Genomic DNA, 24,986 nt, shown 5'->3' with positions numbered 1-24,986 from the left:
GGTGTATTTTAGACATTCTAAACTGCATGAATGCCGCGAAGCCGTACCACGTAAAAAATATATTTTATAAAAAAATAAGAAACAAACACCAAATGATCGAACAGGTCGGGAAATCACCAGTTTTGCCGGCGTGATCAGACGTTCGACGTGCCCGAGCTGGAAATGCCTCTTGTAGAATCAACGTTCAAAACAAGGTTAAGGTTGTATTATAATATAGACATCACGAAATTTTTTTGTCTACTATTTGGATTAATTTGGATATTATTAATTAAATGAACTTTAGGAGTTTTGATTGGTTTAGCGAACATGGGGATATCATAGATGTCAACCATTGTGCCATGCAAGAGGCCATAGCGGCCATTAAATTGCCTTATGGACCCGGTTGTTGAAAGCCCGATTAAGCTAATCATGGATTAACGTGAACCGTGATTCGAGTTTAATTAGTAGTCAATAATAGTTCTTCCAAAAGATTTTTGTCCCTTAGTTTTGACTTGAAGTTTTTTCTACCATTTTCAACGAGTGAGATGAAAACCTCGGTTAACTTTTAATCATGGGTTAGCGTTAATCGGCTTTCGAACAACCGGGCCCAGCCGGTCTTTCTTACCAAATAAAATCAGCCAGATATAACAAGATTTCTGGTTGTTTTAAATAAAACAATTATTTCACTGGTGGCTGCTAGCCTTTTGGCTATCTATCATCTCATATCCAACGCGCGCTCGTGGAATAATTTTAATGTTCTCCGCCATCTCGGGAGCACTCTACTTTAGAAGGTAATTGGGCAGTTCTCAGCTTTATAGGTTAATCAGTGACAAGTATCAAAACATAGTATAATTGAGTTGAATGGTTTGACTGGAAAAGAGGTAAGTCTTTCATGAGCCTAGATTCCTTCAACGAGTGTAGACGCATTTTCGAACAAGACGTCTGTAGACATGCAGTCGCAGGATATGCAGTCCGGGACCGGACAGGCATCAACGAGAAAAGACACTTTGAGTCATGCATTTCCGTTCCCGACAGGTGAATACAACATAGTTTTATATCTTCGCATTCTTTAGCTGACTGACATTTTAAAAGTACTTTAAGAAATGAGTCACTCGTCCCAAATTTCTACGTTAGCCTCGGGCTTTTCAAAAATCTCAGCTGCCCTGATTCGCACTGTAATTAAACTTTGAACGTTTGCCAAAAAAAACGTTTGCCACTTCATTGGTGAAATCAATCAGGCTGACTGACTTCAAAAAACCATTGGGGAAATAACCAAAACAACACGTGCATTACACTTTTTTTGCAAATTTCTTTGCCGTCACTGCACGTCTAGGACGTGAAATTTCCTGCATGATGGGACGTTTTATGAAGGACGTAAACAAACGACGACAAATTTTTCTTTCTCTTTCTAACCTTGGTTGCGGTCTCCAAGAATTCAACTCCAGGAAATTTCACCCCTATTTGACTGATTAACAGCAACTTGGCGCTTGAAAAACGCGAATTTATCATTTTATAGTGTCGTTTCTAAAGCTCCCGTTTAGAGAGTTTAAGAAGCTACTACAGCGACGGCAACGAGAACATCACAAAACAATAGGATGAGAAAAACAAAAGCCCTGCACACGCTTCTGTAAAATACACAGGAAGAACTTGAAAGATCGGGAATTGGCCAATTTTTTCAAGTTGCAACCATTTGCATCCTAGCCATCCGTAGCCAAACATAATTAATACTAGTTTCTATGTACTAGTAGGGTTATTCGGTTAACAAAACCAAACCATTATCTTAACAATTCCTTCGTGTTTTTGGCTATTCAAAGTTACGCTAAAAATAGGTGACACTGCCCTTTTAAATAAAGCAAGACACTTAATTTAGTATTTCCGCTTCTCACAGGTGAAGACGACATAGTTTTATATCTTCGCATTCTTTAGTTGACTGACATTTTAAAAGTATTTTAAGAAATAAGTTACTCGTCCCAAATTTCTACACTAGCCTCGGGCTTTTCAAAAATCTCTGCTGCCCTGATTCGCACTGTAAACTTTGAACTTTTGCTAAAAAAAAAATAAATAAAAATAAAAAAAACCTGCATGCCATTTCATCGGTGAAATCAATCAAGCTGACTGAGTTCAGATGAGTTAAAAGAGCAATAGGGTTAATAACCAAAACAACAACTCTGCACGTGCATTATACTTTTTTTGTACATTTCTTTGCCGTGACTGCACGTCTAGGACATGAAATTTCCTGCATGATGGGACGTTTTATGGAGGACGTAAACAAACGATGACGAATTTTTCTTTCTCTTTCTAAGTGCGGTCTCCAGGAATTCAGCTCCAGGAAATTTCACCTCTATTTGACTGTCGCGACGGCGTTTCAAAAACGCGAATTTATCATTTTAATAGTGACGTTTTTGCTTACTTCGCCGTGGTCATTGCTAAAGCTCCCTATAAGGGGGTTTAAGAAGCTACTACGGCGACGCAACGAGAACGTCACAAAACAATAGGATGAGAAAAACAAATGCCCTGCACATGCGTTATAAATTTTCGTACAATTCTTCACCGTGCTCGGCCAAACAACAACGTGAAATGGCCAAATTTAAGGTTTTGTGGAGAACGTGAACATGCGACGTAAAATTTTTGATTCTCTGTTTTAACTTGAACGCCTTTCCCACCTGTTCCGTTAAGGCTGGTTTCCATATGATCGCGGATCGCAGATCGCAGATCGCAATAAGGTCTGCGATCGTCTGCCATCATATGGAAACTACTTCTGCGATCGTCTGCGATCCTGCGATCGCGATCGCGGACGATCGCAGAAGATAGAACCATCTTCTATCTAAAGGCTGGTTTCCATATGATCGCAGAAGATCGCAGACCCTATTGCGATCTGCGATCCGCGATCATATGGAAACAAGCCTTTACTGGATAGTTCGGCCACATTGTACAAGCTGAACGAATTGGAATCATCGCAAAGTAGTACAAGTAACGTGAACTTATATTTTCAAGCGACGTTGTCGTTGGTGTGGCCGTCGTGGTTTCTAGTGAATTCCCTATTAACTGTTTGGTGGATGCGAATCAAACACCCAGCCCCATCATGTTCCTAGGTTTTAAGAACGGTTTCGATACGCCCAGTTTTGTTTGTACGCATTCCGGCGAGCCAATTTATGCAAGACTGTATTGGGAGGAATATAATCAGGAAAAGGCGTTGTTTAGTTTCCTTTGCAGTTTCTCTCTCTTCATCGCGCCGTCATTCTGACGCTTTCATTCCGGCGCACACAAGCTAACATGACACCTCCTTCAACTTTTGAAAGATGCAAAGTATGTCGCGCTCGGAACTGACTAAGCACCACTCCTCAACAATCAGACGAATTAGTATGAGAGTTTCCGGGTTTCAGGGAAACATTTACTGACGCAGCTGACTGTGGGCACATGGCAGACAAAATTATAACCTAAGCGAACTAAAATTATTCTGTTTGTAAGGATCACCACAACAAAACTAAAAATAAAAGCTGAACAGGATACTGTGGTTACTAAATCTAATCACGAATGAACTGACCAATAAATGCGCTTAAAAATACAATACACTTCCTCGGCGTTGTTTTAAAATTATTATCTGATGTTGGTTACCGTGGCACAGGTGTATAATTCGATTGTCAAGTCCACGCTTTAAATTATAATCCATAACGAATTTGAAAGTACGATTTTTTCCACCCTAATGGCGCGAAATTTTTTCTGGAATAATCAGTTTTAACAGAATAACAGGAGCAGCTGTGTTTCAATTTGGAAAAGAATTTCGGGGAACAAAACAGGACAATTTGAAAAAGAGAGGAATAATAACGCAAAAATGGCAAATCAATAATACGTTCTGTTACAGTGATAATATCTGATCGGCAGTTTTAAAATATGTAATTTTTTGTCAGATACTGGGTTGATTTATTTATTTGTATTATCGCGAAAGAAGAGGGAAAGGTCGTCCAGCCATCTCGAGTTAGTAAAAGCAATTAACATCGAAGTTATGTCATTGATTTTTCAGCAAAATCTAGCTTCGATTCCTTTAACTCAACTGGGGCAAGCAAAGTTGGTTTTCACGCTGCTATTTAGGAATAAATCGAAACTAAACTCAACGTTTCCCCGATTCTTTATTTGGGTTTGGGTTTTCCTATCTATTCCTTGTTAGTTTTATTTATCTTTATTTCCATCGAATTATACACGGAAATGTCTAAGACCATACAACCACTGTAGCAGGGGAGTTTCCGGGTACGGGTGGTCGCCAACTATCGCCGTATCGCAAATAAGTTGAAAAACTTAGCGATATCGCCTAAGCGATCACATCAGATGGCTAGCAGTATAGAAAAGTCTACATTCGATCGCTCGATTAATGAATCGATCGTCACATGTCAATTTTCCTTATGATCGTCAGTTTCTTCGCTGAAAATCGAGTTCACGGTGGCACGTAAAGGTCCATAAACACAGCGTGCTCCTTACCTAGCTAAAGTGTGATTTTATGTTAAGAAAACTTATTCGTTACACCATCTAAATTTCTTATAAATCTTTCTTTTGATTGACTTAGTCTTGAGAGTGAAATCCCACTCTACAGCTGGAAAAACAGGTGTCAGAATCAAAGAACATAAATTGCCCCACGCGTTACGCGACTCTCCACGCCTTTTCCCACGCGAGTACTCACACTGACGCGAATTTCACACTTTGTGAGTCAAAATGCCGGGCGCGCGTTTTTGGCAAGTTGTATCTACAAACAACTATTCTTCCTTTACATATTATTATTTTTTTTTTCGGCGAATGATAATTATGTGGTAAGTGTTGCCTTCGGTCAAAAGGTCTGCCAAGTACTACCAGTATATTCAACAAGATGAAAACAAAAATGTATAAATTCGGCTGTTACGCAATTAAGTTCACCGCCAAGTCACAAGACCGGACAAAAATATAATTTACCAATATAAAGAAATCGCTGTTGTTTATGCCTGTCAAAAGCACAACATTACCTCCACCGTAGGTTTAATGTACCGATAAATGTAAGTGTTGAAGATTCAGCAGACATCCTCTAATTAAACAAAACGTGACTTTGAATACGTAAAAGACAGCAACCGTAAAATTTTGGAAAAAAATTTAATATTCGCGCAAGTAAATCATCACATGATTGCGCAGGGATGAAGTAAGCTTAAGGGAAAATATAATATTCACCGCAAAATTTATGTCCTTTTTATATTCCAAGAGCTGTCGCCTTATATTTTTAACGATGCTCTCTGTGAATTGATATCAAATATTCATATCGCAGTTGAGTGGGTGATGTTGGACCACAACAAATGACGTAAGAGCTTCTTTCAGGAATATTAGACAATCGACTTTGGCCACGCACGTCTTGAATATAAATTGTAAAAGCTTTGTACTCACTTGTTTGACTGATGGGCCCACAGACAAACAACGTAACCATAGAAACTGATGAGTAATAATTACGTTTCCCTTAAAAATATCGCACAATCCACGAATTATGGTTACTCAACCTCGTCTACTTTTTGCTGGCAAAGTCGATCTTCTGGGCATTTTTATCAAAGTAATTTTAATTCTGTCACGGCAACTCTAGCTCAAACAGTTTTGTGTTTTGTGTTTTTTGTGACGATTCGAGCAAATGCGGTCACCCATTTCGGCGGGCCGCAGACAACCAGATGAAAATCTTAAACAGTACGTGTCAAGTTCTGATCGAATGCTGTCCATCTTTTATTAAAATAAAAAAACGCCCCGCCGGAAAAACCTTTAAATAAATCAAGAGCCAGAATAATGGATTCCCAAGATAGCTCCGTCACCCCGGTCAAGTAGATAAACTATCAGCGATACGAAGCTCACAGAGGATGTGGTCAGAGGATGTGGTCACAGAGGATGTCGTCAGGGTTTTGGCAAAGTTATAGTTTTATATTGCTCATGTTGTCTCGACTGCGATTTTCGATTAAATAACTCCAGACTTGGTAATTCTACAAAAAGATTTTACCAGAAATCTCAATTGCCTCTGGACAGCAATATATTTTTAATTTTTTTGAATTATTTTAATATATAGGTTTTCTTTAGTACGATAAGGTTGCAGTGCATATATACGCAAACTTGCGCGCACTTGCCAATCCCTTATAGTATATTATATTCCGCGTAATAAGCAGAGATAGCCTTCTAAACAGAATATATAGAATTTGTTTATTTGAAATTTGGAATGTAGCAACTCCAGCAACTATAATAATGATAATAAAAAAATTAGAATTCCATACATTTCATTGTAACTGACTACAGCGAGACAGAAAAACAAATAAGCCAGCCTCGTTTCCAGGAAAGAGGATGACAAATACCGCATCAGATACGAAACAACCTTTTGAGAATGTTTTTTCTTTTTGTTTCTTAATATAACGTACTTAACTAAAACTAAAGCTAACTATATTGAGTTTAATTTGGAGCACACTAGTCGTATCTCGCAAGTATAATATTCAATTCTGGAAAAAAATATTTGACATTTGTTTGTGTAGATGAGTAAACATTTAAACTGAGGCCAAGGCCAACCATGCTAAGTTTATTGATTATTACTCCTACATATTCCATTTCTCTTCGTTTCTTTTCCGATTTCTTTCCTTTCCTTCCCTTTTTTTCCCGAGTGCACGGTCGGCACCATGCGTTGGCTACAATTTTAGCGGCGACCTGACAATCCCTTAGATCCCACTCTTCACTCTTAATCGGCATTGTTTCCTTCGATAGTGGCCGGCGATTGCCGACGAGCGAGACAATTGCCACGTTTAGCCGTCGGATGAGGAAGAGGCGGGCAAAAGACAGGGCCGCTTTAAAACTTACAACAGTACAGTTAAATGAGACAGGATGCCTCAAGCATCAATGCACCTATTTCCCTCTCTATAGTCGCCCCAAAGTCAGAACAATTCAAGTGGTTTGAGCTCTCAAATCTCACATTTTTATTAGAAAACTGTAAATGCTTTTTTTCAGCAGAAAACCGGAATAGTTCAATTCAAGCAGGGGTGATACCACAGGTTTCGCGCGGGCGCTTCCACGTAGCGCTCTTCGGCCAGACGCCGAAGAAAAGACCCCAGCACCAAGAAAGACGTGGCCTCCCTCACAGTCATTTTTAGGGGACTCGTATTACCTCCTCCACGAGTCAACCAAAAACGACTGCGTATGGAGGCTAAGCCGAAGTCGTAGTTGACGAAAAGTGTAAAAAGTCGCACAAGGCCGTGGAAAAAAAAAATAGTATATTGGACAAACGGACTATATTGTTAATGAAGCTTATTGAAGCACTTTTAACTCTTGCTGAAATGGCATTTGAGTCAATATGGTGAAACTATTACTAAATGGCAGGGGTCAAGAAGGAGAGCTGGGCAAAATACGATAAAAAACACAAAAATGTTACTGTGTGTATGTGCGGTGGTGTTGTGGGGTGGGCGGGAGAGGGGGTGCGCTCGGATGGATGTTAGGGCATCCCCTTTGTCCGCCACTAGGATGTAGTCCGAGAAAACCCGTATATCAAAATAGATTCACTTCACAATATAACGGCTCAGGTTAACCTTAGCTCGATATAGCTCAAGCTTTCGGTTTTTGAGGTGTCGTTTAATTCTGTTTGTCTGTTCACTCCCTTACATTAATTCTCCCTCTCCGAAATTAGCGAGTCACGTTTTTAAATGTCGCTGGCTCATCACATGTGCTCCACCGACGTCGCCAGGTTTTGGGATACGTCGCCTGTCGGAATCTTCTCTCGCAAGTATCAACGTGTGCCGAAAATCTTTTTGGCGTCGCATCGAGTATTAACTCATCTCTCATAAAAAAAAAACACTTATCCGAACTTTGGCCGAATATACAAGTCTTGACCCTTCAAGAATGTTGATCAATCTAACAACAATACGGCGTTGACTTTGTACTGTAGGACAAATTAAAGGGCGCACTGTGGATATCCATAGTGATGAAGACAAATGGTTTCCTGACCTCTGCTGTGCCGCGAGTGGTCTCGCGGAACGCGGAACGTGTCCGCCACGTCTAACTGTACATTAAAAGCGCTATGTTACCTTACTCTCTCTCAATACAAAGTACAAAGCTCACTTCAAATCAAACAATAGCTTGCTATGGTAGGAGGTCATGAATCACCAATGTTCAGATCAAAAAACTGCTCCTCCTCAAAGAGAAATCCATATAAAGGGTGTGGAAATCAATTCAATCCAACACAAGACACCGTCACTTTATGGTCGAAATTTTCAGTTATTCTCTCTTCAATCGCTCATTTCCTCTTTCCTTCTTCATCAACCTCTTCTTTACCTCTGTCTATTATTTCTTGCTGCTTCCTCTGGCCTTCGCAATATCAATATCTGATTGGGTGATTGTATGAAAAACGTCATCAACGTCATTATAAATGTCCCTGGGGAGATTTTTGTTGGCTTCCCTGCGATCGTCGAGGGCTTGCCTCGATTCCACTCGATCACGATACCGCATGGCGGCTTGCTTGCGGATCATCCGGCGATACTACAAGAGAACAACAAGCGGCCGTTAGCACAGCGGCGGAAAAACAACTGAATGAAAAAAAAGGCTCACATTGTCTGACCAAAGAAACTGTGTTTACTTTCTTCATTTCTTGCCGTGTTTAAATTGCTGTGAATCATAAACGCAACTGATTTCTTTTAGCCCACTCTTGGCTGTTTCCCCACGCTAAGTAATTGCGTTCGACGAAGGAGAACGCAAGCCTAATTTCGTTTTTGCGTCCTGTGTCTTTTGAGTTGGTGTGCCTGTGTACGGCTATGCAGAACTTTTCGAGATTGCTGTAAGGACACCCAAATAGCCCCCCCGCTTGAGTTTTGCAGGGGCATGTGTCGGCCGGGAAACTGGTGCGAGCTTATGACGACTCTGACCTCGTTTTCGCGCTAGAGCCATCTTTTAATGTTGCTAGCGGGTCGAGTTTCACGTTTTGCGTGCTTGTTGGTGTGCTTGCTTGGGAGGTTGACCTTTTCTTGGCGTTTGGTGTGCTTGCTTGTCGAATTCTGGACTGTGCTTCCTTGTTGTGTGGAGTGTTATCAGATAAGTTGTGTTGTTTACGCTTGAAGTTAGAGTTACTGGCATTTGCAATCTTGCGAAATTATTGCGAAAGCTTATCGATGTTCAGTTCCTTCGTTTCAACTGCAATGTTCATCAATATTCACTGGACGTGACTGGATGGAAATATCTGTGCAGAATCTTTTCCCTTTCTTCCAGAAATCTTTTTTGTGAAAGATTGCATTGAAGAACTAACACGTTTTGTGGCCGCGGTAAAATAATTTTCCGTGGGAAATAAATTCATCGAACAGCGCATCGGACAGCGCTGCACGCCCGTTGTACATTTCGTCGTGTCAGAAATAGATTTCAACCGCAAACTAGCCTGTGGAACTACGAAAAGACCCGGGCGAAAACACTATTGTCATCAAAATCGTTGCTATGTTCAGAAACCTTTTACAATACGAGTAAAGACGGACTTTTCACCAGCAGATAATTCGCTATCCAGCGGAGAACATTTTATCCACTGGATAGAGTTATCCGCTCTCTGGATAACCTTGACCCTGAGATGTCTTTCAAAACTGTATGCAAATTAGCTCGCTTCAGTTTGACATTTTTACGGCTTTATAGTCGCGTAAGTTTCGCGGCATTTTGGTAAAATACCTTTTGAGTAGAAGACCAAAATAGTACGCTGGCCTGTAAGTTTCGTTTTTCTCAAAGATTGAAAGCGCCTTACCGAAAATGATGTGCATCATGATTATTTTAAAGTTCGACCGGCGGTGTCACGCAACAGACGGACCGAAAATACTTTCTATAATTATTTTTAAGTTCAACAACGTAGCCGCTGAAATTTAAAATTCAGCTTCGTTTATTGCAAATATTTCACCTTGGTAGTTACACAATACGTACAGATATAAAAGGACGAAAGGGCTACCTAAAAAAAAGTCACGCAGCAGGCCGTACAATCGGACAACTTAAGGCTGTCGAACGCACTCTATAATCGTTGATTACTACTAGTAGTTACATGTTTTCCCGCGCTTGGCACCGGTTACATGTTTTCCCACGCTTGGCACCGGTTACATGTTTTCCCGCGCTTGGCATCGGTCACATGTTTTCCCGCGCTTGGCATCGGTCACATGTTTTCCCGTGCTTGGCATCGGTCACACGTTTTCCCGCGTTTGGTACCAGTTATAAAACATGTTTTCTCGTATGTTTGGTTTTATCCACAATTTAGATAAGGTAATTTGGCCACCGTAAAGAAATTCGAGTGCTGACGTTTCGAGAGTTAGCCTTTTGTCAAAGGGAAGCCTATTCGCTGTTCTCGAATTGTACCCTAGACTGTTCACAGTCCCCCTATTTTTCCGTGGGATTCTCGAGACTGGTACGCTTCGATGGATCTGCCGTCATCTTGGTTTGTAAAGGCGAGCGCGATCTGGGGAGAGTGTCTAAACTACCGAGGGGAGCGGGAGTGGGTGTTAGTTTAGTGAGGGAGGGGAAGTGAAAAAATAGGGGGTCTCCCTATTTTTCCCGCCGCCTCCCAACTCCGCTCCCCTCCCCTAGGTAGTTTAGACACTCTCCCCAGATCGCGCTCGCTTTTACAAACCAAGATGGCAGCAGCTCCATCGAACCGTACCAGTCAGTCTAGAGAATCCCACGGAAAAATAGAACAGTCTAATTGTACCCGCTCTGACGAAGGCCTAACGAATCTGTCAGTCACGGTGGCTAAATTACCTTATCAACTCAGTTCATAAAAGCAAATATCAAATAGAAGAAAGATCCTCGCAGTTAGTACGCAACTTAAGCAGTTGCGAAGAGAAAGCCTAAAAAAAAATTCAGGCTTGAGCGGGATTCGCACCCATGACCCCTGCGATGCCGATGCAGTGCTCTCAAGCCAACTGGGAGCTGGTCATATTGTGAGTTCGTGACATATCCGTGTAGGATGAATAAATAAATGTAAATATATGAAATATATATTTTGAACTGCGGATGAAAGATCAAATAGAAGAAAGATCCTCGCAGTTACTACGCAACTTGAGCAGTTGCGAAAAGAAAGCCTGAAAAAAATTCAGGCTTGAACGGGATTCGAACCCATGACCTCTGCGATGCCGGTGCAGAGCTCTACCAACTGAGGCTTGATAGCTCAGTCGGTAGAGCACTGCTAAATGAGTTTCCCGCGCTTGGCACGGGCTGCCCATCTTCGAGGTTTGATTGGCCCATTGCATTTGCTGTAATTGGTAAGATGGCAGGCGTGATTACTGTTTAACGGTTTTAAAACTGGATCCCACTTGTGCGGTAAGCAAAGCATAAACACAGGAACAAGGAAAAGGAGCATAAGGCGCAATACGAACGCACAACAATTGGCGGGCTTAAAGGAAACCTCTACTCTGACAACAAATTGAAGTTAAATTGTTTGAAATAATGCCTAAATTATAGACCCAATGCAAAAATGGCTGTCATTTTGATATTCTTTTGTCAAAAGAATATTTTACCTTGAACGAGGCTAGTGAGGCTAATTTGAATGAAGACAAAAGAATATTAAAATGTCAGCCATTTTTGCAGTGGGTGTATAAGTTTCACTTTGTAGAGTGGAAAATAACATTCAAATTAGCTAAAAATTGGATACGATTATCGTTTTTAACTTCCCCGCGAGTCGCCATGTTGATCTTATGACGTCATACGGTTCCCGCTATTGTCAGTAAGCAGACTTTTGCGTGAAACAATTGGGTAACCGTTTAACGTGATGAAATGCAAAATGGCGGCGTCCGGGAAATTCAAAAGCGAAAAAAGACAATAATCAAATCCTGTATTGTCCGACACGGAAATTATTTCTATATTTTCCGGCAACGAAATTTGAAACAAGACTGTATTTTCAACAATTTAACATTAAGTTATTTCAAGAGTGGAGGTTTCCTTTAACGTGTTTATCCCATGTCGGTTAGCGTCCCTGACAAAAACAAAAAAACAAAAACAAAAACAATAAAAACTCAAGAGAGAGGAAAGAGTTTCTTTTTTCTGTTCTAGAGCTTGTGCTAACACTTTGCCGATTTCTACAAGTTTGTGCTAACATGCTTGTGCCTACAGATAAAACTGTTGATAATACTGTTCTTACTGTTGCACTTTAGTACCTCGTTGGGTGATTGATAATGTGGGTTCTCGTACAGCGTTGGCCCTCCAAAACTTCCTTCAAACACTCTGACGAGGTTTAACACAAACCGGGGACCTGTTAAGCAGCCAACAAACGATAATAATAAATTAAGTTTTGAAGTGTTACAAGTATTCAAGTTTTTGTTTTTAATTTTTTTTAACAATACTTGCAAATTAAATTTATATCATTGGAATATTTCGTATAGTTAAATTTATTGTCTAAATCTTTAAAATCAGTTGTTAGAAAAGGTTATGTAAAGCATTGCGGACAAGTAGTACCACTTCGACGACGACTGCTACGACGAAAAAAAAACGACGACTACTACGACGGATACGACAACTACGACGACGACGACTATTTCGACGAGTACGACCACTTCTACGACTAATACGACGACGACCAGGACGACTACTACGACGAGATCACTAAGACTATAACAACGACGACGACGACGACGACGACGACGACGACAACGACGACTACGACGGCGACGACGACAACGAAGACTACGACTATTGTGACGACTAATACGACGAATGCGACGAGGATTACTACGAGGACTACTGTAGGACTATGACGACATTCTCGTACTACTTCGGATCAATAGTTATCTTTTCAAAAAATAAGATAGGAAGAATAAGCATCTTCTTTTCCATGTGTTAGGTTTTATTTATGGCAACGCCCCTTCAACAACGAATATGTTTTAAAAAGATGCCCATTAAAATACGAAGAAGTAGTTGCTTCAAAGGTAAAATAAATAAACTTACCAATCTCAAGTAACGACCCATCTTCCTCAACAATCTGAAAGGTGAAATCATTATTTGATATGTGAACTGCAAATCTTTGAGTTGTAAATTTTCTGAAGCCATCTTAACAGGAAATGCCTCATCAGACAGTACAAAGCTGTAGAACAGAGTTGGGGCGTCCCCTACCGCCCCCACCCTCGTCCCCAGATTGTTTCCACGGACTTAGGCATTTCAATTTCTTTGCCTTATCTACATCGCGAGGAAAATAGGCATACAAGAGCTTATTATGAATTGGTAGAAGTCGACAAATGGCAGTTATATCGTAAAGTTTTTGTGGCTTTGTTTCGTCACACAGCCGTTTTTTTCCTCTTTAAATCTTTCACATAGAAGAGTTGCAGAGCGCACATGAGAGTCTCAGTCCAAATTCTGGTATCAGCCAAAAAATCGTAGTGCCTGTACTTGCGTCTTGAGAAAACAGTAGTAAACCAAACTGTGTCGTGAACAATTCAGCTTAAGGCTGAACTCCTTTTTGTAGAAGGCCATGAATGAGTCTTGTCTTTCTTCAGTCAAGATAACATGTACATGGCACTGTAAATAACTACACTGTACATACCTGGAAATTTCGGAACCAAATTCTGTTGTCTTCTATCGAGAAAGACAGAATGTGATCAACAAACGGTTTACTCTTGGGGTGGTAGCATGGTGTGCTAAAAATCTGCAAAAAAAAAAAATTAAACCCTGGGGTTAATACAATAAACTCCTCACTTGTCTGAAGGGCTTTCTATAAAATGGCGTAAATTGTTTTTGTGGATAAAAATTTAGAAATAATTTATTCTAAACTCGAGGAGTTTAAACATGAACTGTGGATTTTGTGTATTGAATGTGGATTTCCTAATGAGGTGAATTTCAAAAGATTGGATAACATGAAACTATCACTACATTAAAGCTGAGGCAAAATTCCTAGTAAATTAGCCGAAGTAAAAAAAATTAAAAGCCTTCTAAGGTTCAGGACACAAAATTCACAGTGCAGGCTAAAACTGGCCAAGTTGGGAGTGTGTTTCCCACTTTTTGGCCAAACAAGGCGATATGCAACCATTTTGCAGGAAACCCTTAATTTGTAAGACAGTACAATGTCTAATTCCTTACAACTTGTTAAACATCTGTAGATAAAAAGCACACAGTTGTCTATCGAAAACACATACCTGAATAAACATTTCTTTCAAAAGAGAGTTATGTGGTGTTTCATCGAAGTGCTGTCACAAAAATAAAGACAAGAATTGAATGGTTGACCGTGATAAGAAGTAGTGTTTAATTATGCTAATTTACATTCGCTGATCAATCAGTTGTGCCAATTTGGCCAAATTTTATAAAGAATGAGTGAAATTGGTCTAATTTATCAAAATCAGTAGCAGTGCTACAAATTGTTTTGAATCAAATAGTGGTGATAAATCCCTAGAGTATTTAAAATACGAAAATTTATCTGATAGACGAGAGAAACATGTTCTTGCCTTAGTTAAGAAAGTACTGAAGAACATTTGTCCACAATTTTTTATTACATGTAATTATTTTAATCTTAATAAGGATTGCATCGAAAGGACTGCTAGACAGAGCAACCACATTAGACTACCGAGAGTTAAATTAGAGTCAACAAAAAAGGCATTTTTCTATCATGGCGGCATGGTTTTTGATCAAAATGTGTAGTTTTGTAGATTTTTAATACTTTTATATTTCTATCATTTCGATGTGTGTGACCTTTTTAGTATTTCTAGAATTTTTAATATTGTAATGAGGGCTCCCGTTGATAACATTAATTTTGTTTTTATAATTACTGAAGGAATTTATACAATAAAGAATTGAAAAATTGTCAAGTACTTGTGAATTGTTCGTGGCTAGTCTGACGCGGTGTTTCGTCTCGGCCAAGAGACTCTTCAGAGACCTTTAGAATTTGTAGACAAACTCGTTGAGCATCACGCTCAAAGTCCCGTTCGCAAATTCAAGATGTTAGCAGTCTGGCCCTCTATCGCAGAAGGATTCCCAACCGCACATACACGAGTTGAAATTTGTACAATAAAGAATTGAAAAATTCTGAAGGAATTACCCTGTTTTAAATAAAAGTATCCTATTCTTCTTCAGGCCAATTTTCACACCACCCAATTTAACAGAGAAAATGAGCAAGCAGATGGAAATCTGTCTGATTTACAAAAATCTGTGGCATGTGGCATTCAGTGCTACAGATTTTTGGAGTCAGGACAATTTGGGTATGGATTTTTTCTGGAACTGCAAAATACTATTTGGCCACTTAGCTTGATTAGCTTGATTAGTTTGATTAGCTTGCTATTTCTAAGTGGTTGTGCTCTCTTCCTTAGTAATTTTTCTTTCTTGCATTTACGTTAACACTACATAATTTCTGGGCACGAATAAAGATTGTTGTTGTTGTTGTTGTTGTACAGGTACATGTATGTAATGAAATGAACAGCGTTTCCAATTTGCACAACATTGTGTTTACAACTAAATGATTTCGCTAAATTATGATTTAGCTCTATCACCTGATCAAAAGATAAGATTGGTCTTGATCCTTTTAATGAATTACCAGTTAATTTAAGCTCATCCATTGTGTGCACTAAAGATGAAAAGTACATCAAGATTAACAAACTCAAAAAAAATGTGTATTAGCAATCAACTGATGATATTAATTTATTTAAAACTCTAAATGGTTTGAACCCAGGAGTCATGTCATAAGTATGTAAATTATGATCATTCAGGTGAGTGTAGTCCGGAGAAGGACTGTTTGAGGTGACATTAGGGAGCTTAAGCAACGACGACGACGACAACGACAATGCTGCAAAACAATGGGTTTAAATTTAATGAGCAAAAACAATTGCTCGGCAGTGTGTTTTACATTTTGGTACATTTCTTTGCTGTCCTCTGCAAAACCATAACGCGAAACGACCAAATTCTAGGTTTTTTGGAGAACGTGAGCACATGACAGTCAATTTTTCATTTTCTTTCATAACTTTAACTCCACTCCTACCAATTTGGTTCCTGGATAGTTTGCCGTTTCTGTAGAAGTTGAGCAAGTTGAAATGATCGCGAAGGAGCACAAATGAAATAAAGTTATATTTTCAGGTGACATTTTCATTGCTGTTGTCACTGCTTAAGCTCCTTATTAACTGGTGTTTTGACAGCCTGAGCGGAAGTGATCATCAGAGTCAAGTGACTCTTGACTCTGAAAATGACTCCCACGCAGGCTATCAAGTACCCCTTCCCCCTAGCGAGTTACACAGTCCTCAATGACAGCCCTGTTACTCACCATTTTCAACCAAAAACTTTGCAGATGGACCATGTGGAGTACATGAAAACCTGAAGAGAAAGAAAAAATTTGTGTAAAGAGACTGAAATTACTGCTTGAATTTTAGGTCATATGTACACATGTATACAAAATTATTGTAAACAGAAATCTTACCACATGAAAAGATCTTGTCCTTTTCTCATTTCAAAAAAGACACACTTGTTGCAGTTTTTCATTTCACAAACCTAAAATAAGTATAGTAAATTAGTGCAACTGAAATAGTTGGAACTACTGTATGTAAAGTACACAAAGTAATCTCAAAATTATGGACAAACAAAAATTGACACAAAAATCAAAAAAGCTCAATACCCCCTCCCTACTCCTCTCCTTTAAGCTCCCTCCCCTCCCACCCTGTCTAATAAGATCCACATTTGAAGTCAATTTTTTAAGGTCTCCCTCCCCTCCCATCTTAGAAAACACAAACTAAACTTTAAAACTCAGGAAACACCATTCAGTTTGTCTATAGGAAAACTTGTCTGCAATGTGTAGACACATTTTTTGGCAAAGGTATCAGCCTGCAGCATATGGCAAAACTTGACAAGATCTTGTTTGTGTGGAGGTATTTTTCTAAAAGAAGTAAAAAGGCTAGGCTTTTTCTGAAACTTGCATGTGCAGACTGAAATTATATTCTTGATAGACAACACATTACTGTTTCATTTAGCTGTATGGTAAACTTTTGGTAAAGCTAATTTAAATGCAAGTTTTGTTCAAAATCATTACTTGATGCAAACACAAAAACTCCTATCTAGCCCCTCCCCTCCCTGCTCTTTCTTTTTGAGGCCTGAACATTAATAATAAGTGCATTCCAGTCAGGGGCACCTTATCTTTGGAATGCATTACCTTCAACAATTCGCAACATAAAGACATTGGACACTTTCAAGACTGCTGTTAAAAGTCATTTTTTTAATATAGCCTATAAATATAGATTTTTATTCATGTCTTTTAACTAGTTTGTTGACAAGGTAATCGCTGCCTTTGATTGTATGGGCTTGTAGTTTTTAATAGTTTCTTGTGTTCTTACATGTAGTTGCTCTTAACATAATTCTATTTTAACAATATTGTGAAGCGCAACTGAATATATCCATATAGAGGTTTGCGCTTTATAAATGTAAATTATTATTACTTATTATTTATTATTAAGTCCCCCCCCCCCCCTTCCCACAGGCTTATAGAGCTTATACAGTAATAGTCATTATTGGAGACAACGCTGATTTACAGACCTCGTTTACTACAAAGAGTTTGTCTTTACGGTCAAGCTTGGTTTCTAGAAAGATGCAGATAAAAAATAGTCAATATGAAAACTAAGCATTGATATTACAAGAAGAAATTTGATGCTGATCGCTGTAAAGGTGTCATGGGTTAATATACCAGTACCATATACAATACCTGATTTTGAATGTGGCAAGAGAGTCTGTATATCAAGCATAAGATGTCTTGCTCTGTCAAAATAAAAGTAAAAACACTGATCACTTCCAAGGCTACTGCACTTGGTTTCAAAGTTTCTTTCCATCTTTTAGATTAGTGACACGAGCTCATGTCCTGTTAGTGATAATTCTACCGTTCTAACTTTGAAGATAACTCCCCTGAGTGCATGGGCAAATTTAAAATCACGACTATAATTATTAAAATGGGCCATTCCATTTAATATCTGCACCCCCCCCTATTGAGGTACTGGGAAATCTGAGGGGGAGGAAGGGGGTCTTTGAGAGTTCTTTCAAAGGGGGCATTTGGGGTATCTTTGAACTCCTTCTTTTTTCCTGAGGGGAAATGTGTCGGCACTTTGATCTTAATTTCCCAAGGGGTCTTGAAAGGTTATTTCTGGTGGGGGTAGACACAAAAGACCTCAATAGGGGGTTGCGAATAATAAAATGGAATGGCCCAATGTCTGAAAGTTCTTGGGCCATTATTTCCTACGATGCCATTTATTTCTCAGTTCTTTATAAGTAGATGTGTTAGTTGTTGTTTTAAGCTTTCAGCAAGTTACTAGTTTAAACAAGAGTAGTCTTCAGAACTTCTTTATATAAGTTTACCTGTGCGAGATACCACGTGAACTAAACACTAACACGCGCTGTTTGTTGGTCCACTTTCCCTGAAAACAAACGGTGAAAACTTCAATTTGTTTCAATTAAAACATTAACTTGAACAAAATCGACCGATCCGTACCTTTTTAGTTTTCTTTTTCTTGGGCTGTACGCCATTCGATCCAGTTGAAGCTTCCACTTCTTCTAGCGTTCTTTTCTTCGCCATTTTGAATTTTTGTTGTAACTTACATGACAAATTAGTGCTTTCACAAATACTGCTGTCTAGAGTCAGTGCAGACTCAAAATCAAAGTTCTGTTGTTGGAGAGGCTAGGCCGCTTGCATTGGAAACCTTTTCGTGGTAAATATCAATAATTTTAGCTTTAATTTGTAATTATTTTTCCAAAAAATACTTCTACCTGCTATCTGTTTATAATTAATAGATTTATTTTTCTATTCCATGCCTATTCTAGAATCCCAACAAACTCTTGCGTGACTCAGCTCTTAAGGTTTAGCTTCTCAGCTGTAAACCGAAAATATTGTTGTCCTTGCGGGCCCTTGCCGTTAAAGCAGCGTGGTCTTAAGCCCTGCTTAATAAACGGAGGCTAATGCTTTTGTCATTGATAAATGAAACTCGAAAATCAATGCGCCGTGCAAATACTCCTAGAATTTTTGGTGAAGGTGTGCCACCCAGTTACGTTTTTCAAACTCTTAGCAAAATATGGAATTTTAAACTCTTTTCTTTTCAGATCTGACCTCTAAAATCCTAGTTTTAGACCTGCTAACTTGTAAAATCCGTAAACATTTCCAGACAGGTTAAAACTTGTGCTCATTTTAAAATCTGAGACCAAAACATTTGGCAAAAATCATACTGTAGTCATTCGGGCAGAACAATATAATACCCCTGTGTTTTTATGCTGGTGTCTCTAGCAAGGTAATAGGCTGTGACAATAATTTTATTCGTGAACTTTATCACAGTCTGCAGTTTCAAAGCTTCTATATAATTTTGTAGCATTTTCTGTCTTTGCCATTTTACTTTTTTTTTCTCTTCACCCTACATTGAGTTTGTCCTATTAGAGTATGTTTCTATAAGGTGTGGTTTTCCTCGTACTTGCTATGCTTGCTATGTGCCATTCCAGATGTATGCATGTTCTGACCAGTCATAAGCCATGGATATTTTTATGGTAAAATTATAACACAATCTCCCTTTAAAGAGAGTTTTTTAACTTGGACCCTCCCCCCCCCCCCCCCACCCTTCCCCCTCTAGAAATTCCAGTTTCGTTTCTTACAAAGTACTTTCCTTTAAAATTTAACCTCGTGAATGTGTGCTCCCTTTCTTTTCTTTTACATGCCTTTTATTTGTTTTTGTTTTGTATTACTATATTGTATGTTAAGGTAAATGTATTACACTGTAAGAAATGAAAATATGTTAAAAAAAGAACACAAGTAGTGTGACTAAATTACATTGTCTAATATAATGCAGGAGTCATGTTGTAAGTAATTTGTAGATATTATATTGTGAGTAGTGTTAGGTTTTGTATTGTAATTAGTGCCAGTATGTTTATCATTTTAAAAACAAATAACAAAACAAAACAAAAAAAATAAAACATTGGCTTTTGTACGTAGGTTGAAAACCATAACAAGACAAAACAATGGGTGCCATTCTAGGATCAGCCATGAAGGAAACAATGGATGAAAACATGAAGAAAAATCAAGAGTTTATGTTAAAAACTCAGAAAATACAGGTTTGAAATCATAGTTGCACTTATGTTTTTTCCATATCTGAGTGGATTGATATAAAATTAAATATCATAAAGTACAGTAAATTATGGTTCAAAAAACACAGACGTTTCTGGTATAAACCAGTATACCCAAGACGTCTGTGTTTTTTAAACCATTACTGACACTTTTTGATACTAATTTTTGTATCAATCCAATCAGATATACATTATTTTTCAAGTTTCACGCATCACCTACGAACTTTCCGTTCACCGAATGTTTGTTCCCTTTGTTTTGGAGGTAGGGTGGAGGAGGGAGAGGACAGGATTGTAAACATCCCTATTTGCATCTTATACGCTGGGTGTTTTCATGGTGTTAGTATTTTTGGAAACTAATTTTAACCTTCCTTCCTTCCTTCCTTCCGTATTTACTTGTCCCCAGGGTGAGAAATGGGCCAGACTAATTTAAACAATGGCGTTAAAAGTTGGTATTTATTGTAGGAGACAAAAACTTAGAATAAAAGTTAGGGAAGTGACAAGTGCACCCTTACCTTCCCCTCCCCCCACTTTCTGTAATGGTATGGTAGAGTATCAGTTAGTACAAATGCTCTGGGAATAATGTTGCCAATAAAATGTTGTGGCCACGTGTTTTGAAATGCCTATGTGTCATCTCATAGTTAGGTAGACAACTTCAGATGCAGAATGCCATGAGAGAGCGGCAAATGTCCATGCAGTTGGCAGGATCAAGAGAGATGTTTTATTGGCTAGCATCATTCTATGGAGTTGCTACAGTAGCAATGTTTGCTGGGTAAGCAAATTACAAAATAATACCATACAGTAATTAGGTCTTAAATCCTAGCTGTGATTTTTCATCCTGTGGAAAATCCTAGAGCTGTATGAGTTGGCTTTCATCATCCCATGCCCAACAAGCATGAATGGAATGATTTTAACAATGAGCAGCATCAAATTTCTCCTTGTAATTATTAATGCTTATCCAACCCCTGAGGTCATGAGAACTAAGGACATGATCACCATAGGTGAATTTTCTTGATATTTTAAAAACTGCTCCCCAGTACTTTTATAAGAAAAGTATGAGAACAAGATACAAGAATTTGTTATTTGATTTATTTAGGGGTAAAGGGTTAAAAATAAGCAAGAAAGACTTTTCTAGATCTTGGTGATTTCAATAAATTTGTAAGATCGACCAGAAGATGCTTTTAGTTTAATGGTTGCTATTTCGTGGCATGGTATAATGTTCGCATAATCTACAGTACATTGTAATCAAAACTTTGAAATTGCATTATCCAATGATTGGGTTTTCAATGATCCAAATTATTATAAGCAGTATAGTATTACATGTAGGGGATGTCTGCAACAATAACTTAATATGATACCTACTGAAGCATCTGACTATTATGTGAAAGGTCAGTGGATTGACTCCAACCAGATCATCAACATTTTTTCTTTGCTCCATGCACCTGATATGCTACATATATACCACATCTTTGTTATTGTGCAGTTCCAGAAAATATCCATACTCCCCCTACGGAAGGTTTTTTGTTTTGTACCCCCCTTCCTCCCAGGAAATTCCAGTTTAGCTTCATACATTCCTTCTAAAATTTTGACTTTTAAGACCCCTCCCCCCCCCCCTCCACTAGGAATTTCCAATGACCTTCCATGCCAGGGTAGGTATGGTTTTTTTCTTCTGGAACTGCACATTTTGTTGTCATATTTGTAGGTTTAAGAGATCCAAGAGTCCAGCAGCATTGGTTCCTTTTCTGCCTCTTACATTTGTAGTGGCTTATCAGGCAGATTATGTTTATGGAACAAAGATGAGTAGGATTAGGGGTGAGTGACTTTGTAATTTAATCCTTACCAACAATAACATTGAAGTTCGAAGTAACATTATTTATTTGTGAAGGATTACACTATTGACACCACCACATGTACAAGAATAAAGTACTGCTCAACAGTTTATTTGAATGATCTCACCTTAGAATTTCAGACAAAAAAAACTAACTGCCTTGTATTAGCTTATTTATAATGGACAGCTCAATAGGAAAGCACTACTCAATAGCTTTCATTTGAATGGTCACACTTTAGAATTTCAGACAAAAAAACTAACTGCCTTGTATAGCTTATTTTATAATGGACAGCTCCACCAGAAAGTACTACTCAATAGCTTTTATCTGAATGGTCACACTTAAGGATTTCATTTACGGACTCAAACATTAGAATCAGTGTGTAGTCAGCAAAAATTAATAAACAGCACCACAGGAAAGTACTGCTCAGTAGCTTTGATTTGAGTGGTCATACTTAATGATTTAAGTCTCTTATAAAAAATTAAAAAAAAAACCATTGCCAACTCAAATGTTAGAGCCATCTTGCACACACTTTAAATATTGCACTTTAGAATTTCATCCATAGACTCAAAAGTTAGAACACCTTGTACAGCATAACAAACAGCACCACAGGAAAGTACTGCTCAGTAGCTTTCATTTGAATCGTAGCACTTTAGGATTTCATCTACAGACTCAAAAGATCGTATGGCGTCACACAATAATATTGTAAACAACATTACCACTGGAAAGTACATTGTGCTGTTCACAGGATCTTTTATTTGAATTATAGGTTCAGGTTATTATCCACAGACTCAAAAGTTTATTAAAACCACCTCATTCAGTATAAAATAAACAGCATCGTACCTGAAAGCACTGCTCAGTAGTTTTCATAGTTTTTTTTATTTGAAAACTACTGTTATATTAAATTAACTGCCCAAACAGTGATCAGCATCAAATTTCTCCTTGTAACACCAATGCTTATAAATTCAACCCTTGAGGTCATGAGAATTAAGGATATGATCACCCACCCAAGGTGAATTTTCTTCTATTATAATAACTTCTCCCCAGTACCTTTACAAGAAAAGTATGGGAACAAGATAGGAGAATTTGTCCTTTGATATTGGGGTTAAAGGGTTAAAAGTCAGAAACAAAGTCAAAACAAATCAGTATTGCTGGATGATAGAAATTGCCTAACAAACCTCCACTCTAGTAGGTACACAAACTGACAGTTTTATTCCTGTTACAGAGGAAGCTGAAAACATCATGAAAGAGGAACGCTCATTTCTTGAACTTCCTTGTGGGATCCCTAACTTTCAATCCATTGAAGAGGCACGACTGAAAGCAGAGGAGAGGAGATCCTAATGTGTTTAAGCCTGAAAAAAACTCTTTATGGTCATAAAATGCCTGCAGATGATTTGACACACATAACACTGTCAGCTGGCTATTCATTATGGCTTAATTATACACATACATATATTTCAATTTTCGATAATAAGTAAGTTTAGTAAAGTATACATCCATGTAAACTCCAGGTTGTATTTGTCCTGCATATAAGCGCTTTCTTCTTATGAGCTTTGTCTTCAAAAAATTATCTTTAGTTACCGTTTCACTGTAAGTGGTTCACTTGGTAGAACTAAGAAAAGTTAAGTTAAACATTTCTTACGATGGTTAATGAGGGGAAGTCACCAAGGGTTAGCTAGCCTCGAACAAATTATGTCTGTATGCACATTGGGAAGTACTTTGTAACGTATTTTAAGACGCTCAATATACACATAGATGTATGAAAGTGTTTTCTGTCAAAGTCCCCTTCAACGCTCCTTTTGAAGCTATACAGGGGTTTCATTAAGTTTTGAAGTAGGGGGCACCTACAGGAGAGTAGCTGGGCAGAAAATTACACTTGAAGTGAATTTCTTTAAGTTCAGTTTGAAAGTAGGCAGGTACTGACTCTTGTTTATCCTGGTACCGGTAGCCGGGTCCCGCCTTCTAATGAGAACCCTGCTATATGGAGATTGATAAACCCAACTTGGATTTTAACCAGGATTTTATGTTGCACTGTTAGCGAGAGATAAAGAGTCGTTTTTACAGCAAACGTGTGATTCGTTTTTTCTTGAAAAAAACTTGTACAAAAATGAGGATAGTACAAAATAATTCTGGCCTTTAATGCTAACAGAAAACTTTTTAAATTATTACTGAGAAAATGAAAACAGTGAGGGGCAAATATAGGGTATACATGCATGGTCATGTGGCCATTTCTGGGTTTGCCTTTCGCTGTGAAATAATTCTAAATCTCTCTGCTATTGAATACTGTATGTTTTGTTCCACATACCTTTATGTTATATATACTGAAAAACTGTAGTGTGTACTTGTTTATATGGACTTTATGTATGCACTGTAAACTGTACCCTAGGCTTAGTGTGGTCTTATAACACTCAGGCACTCGGGCATCGTTTACACACAATCAATGTTTTCCTTTGTTTTCATTGGTGTGCAATTTTAGAAATCACGACTTTGGAAACCTCTTACTTGGAAGAAAGGTTAGAAAATATGTGTATAAGTAACCTTCCTCGTTGTTTTTAAGAGGGAAATCTCCTTTGGATACTGTTTTTGAAAGTCTCCGCTCAGTCTTGGGAGCTGTTTGTATTGAGCCCTGCTAGTAATATTGGCTATATAAGGTTATGGTGAGCAGGGTGTCCAGGTGTACCCACGTTTTAAAAACAATTCTGTGAAATTTCACTTAATCCTTTCACTTAATCCTTTAAACATTAATTTATTTTTATCAGAGATAAGTCTCTAGGGCGCTCAGTTTTCATTTGCTGGTTAAAAGCCTGATTGATGCATCAGAGAATTTACTCTGCAGTGCATGTTAAAGTGCTAAAGTGAACCCATGGAGTTGACCATAGTCACATGTAGTACTCTGGGATTTAATATTTGCTTCTTGTTGTTTATACACAATAAAGAAAATTTTCCAAGGAAAGTTGTAGTGTTGACATTATTCTGGATATGAACAAGTGTGATGTGGCCGAAATAGTCATTTTTGGTCTTATGGAGGTGGTCGGGTGGGGGTGGGGGGTGACGTCATGACAGTTATATCACAATTGCACTTCTAAACAACTGTTATTAAGCATCCAGAATGCAGATATACAATTTTATTGAAACGGAACGGAACTACTGTACATAGTAAGATAACTGAAT

The 24,986-nt window shown here is 38.3% G+C and overlaps 2 protein-coding genes across 3 annotated transcripts; one reads left to right on the top strand and one right to left on the bottom strand.

Annotated features, from left to right (window-relative positions):
* Window positions 1-7,519: 7,519 nt before the first annotated feature.
* LOC146465094 (ribosome biogenesis protein BRX1 homolog) lies at window positions 7,520-18,494 on the bottom strand. Its single transcript, XM_085128910.1, has 12 exons — window positions 18,380-18,494; window positions 18,247-18,305; window positions 17,603-17,655; window positions 17,437-17,480; window positions 16,331-16,401; window positions 16,178-16,227; window positions 15,414-15,487; window positions 14,070-14,120; window positions 13,481-13,582; window positions 12,889-12,922; window positions 12,102-12,196; window positions 7,520-8,475 (listed from the first exon to the last, which is right to left on the bottom strand). The coding sequence occupies exons 1-12, from the start codon at window positions 18,461-18,463 to the stop codon at window positions 8,281-8,283; spliced, it is 912 nt and encodes a 303-aa protein (XP_084985036.1). The 5' UTR covers window positions 18,464-18,494; the 3' UTR covers window positions 7,520-8,280.
* Window positions 18,495-18,524: 30 nt separating this feature from the next.
* LOC146465093 (plasminogen receptor (KT)-like) lies at window positions 18,525-24,768 on the top strand. Of its 2 annotated transcripts, XR_014868357.1 has the most exons (6): window positions 18,525-18,596; window positions 19,862-19,980; window positions 20,631-20,761; window positions 21,692-21,801; window positions 23,041-23,630; window positions 23,803-24,768. XR_014868357.1 is itself a non-coding variant. In XM_085128911.1 (5 exons), exons 2-5 carry the CDS (start codon window positions 19,888-19,890, stop codon window positions 23,154-23,156), a joined length of 450 nt encoding a protein of 149 aa, XP_084985037.1. In that variant the 5' UTR covers window positions 18,525-18,596; window positions 19,862-19,887; the 3' UTR covers window positions 23,157-24,768. The 2 variants fall into 2 exon arrangements, 1 of the variants encoding a protein (XP_084985037.1); XM_085128911.1 differs by having other exon boundaries at window positions 23,041-24,768.
* Window positions 24,769-24,986: the final 218 nt, after the last annotated feature.

This window comes from Pavona decussata, unplaced genomic scaffold (assembly GCF_977016875.1).
Source record: "Pavona decussata unplaced genomic scaffold, jaPavDecu1.1 SCAFFOLD_157, whole genome shotgun sequence".
NCBI classification, from domain to species: Eukaryota; Metazoa; Cnidaria; class Anthozoa; order Scleractinia; family Agariciidae; genus Pavona; species Pavona decussata.
Note: the sequence above shows the minus strand (reverse complement) of the source record. Positions and strands in the feature narration are given on the sequence as shown.

Bases quoted from the DNA above. Each gene is read 5' to 3' on its own strand.
- LOC146465094 (XM_085128910.1), bottom strand. From the start codon at position 18,463: ATGGCGAAGAAAAGAACGCTAGAAGAAGTGGAAGCTTCAACTGGATCG. The intron at 17,656-18,246 runs GTAAACTTATAT...TTATTTTGACAG, and splicing joins TCACGTGGTATCTCGCACAG to AGCAAGACATCTTATGCTTG. The intron at 14,121-15,413 runs GTGATAGAGCTA...TTTTTGTGACAG, and splicing joins CAATCTTATCTTTTGATCAG to CACTTCGATGAAACACCACA.
- LOC146465093 (XM_085128911.1), top strand. From the start codon at position 19,888: ATGGGTGCCATTCTAGGATCAGCCATGAAGGAAACAATGGATGAAAAC. The intron at 20,762-21,691 runs GTAAGCAAATTA...TCATATTTGTAG, and splicing joins ACAGTAGCAATGTTTGCTGG to GTTTAAGAGATCCAAGAGTC. The intron at 21,802-23,040 runs GTGAGTGACTTT...TTCCTGTTACAG, and splicing joins AAAGATGAGTAGGATTAGGG to AGGAAGCTGAAAACATCATG.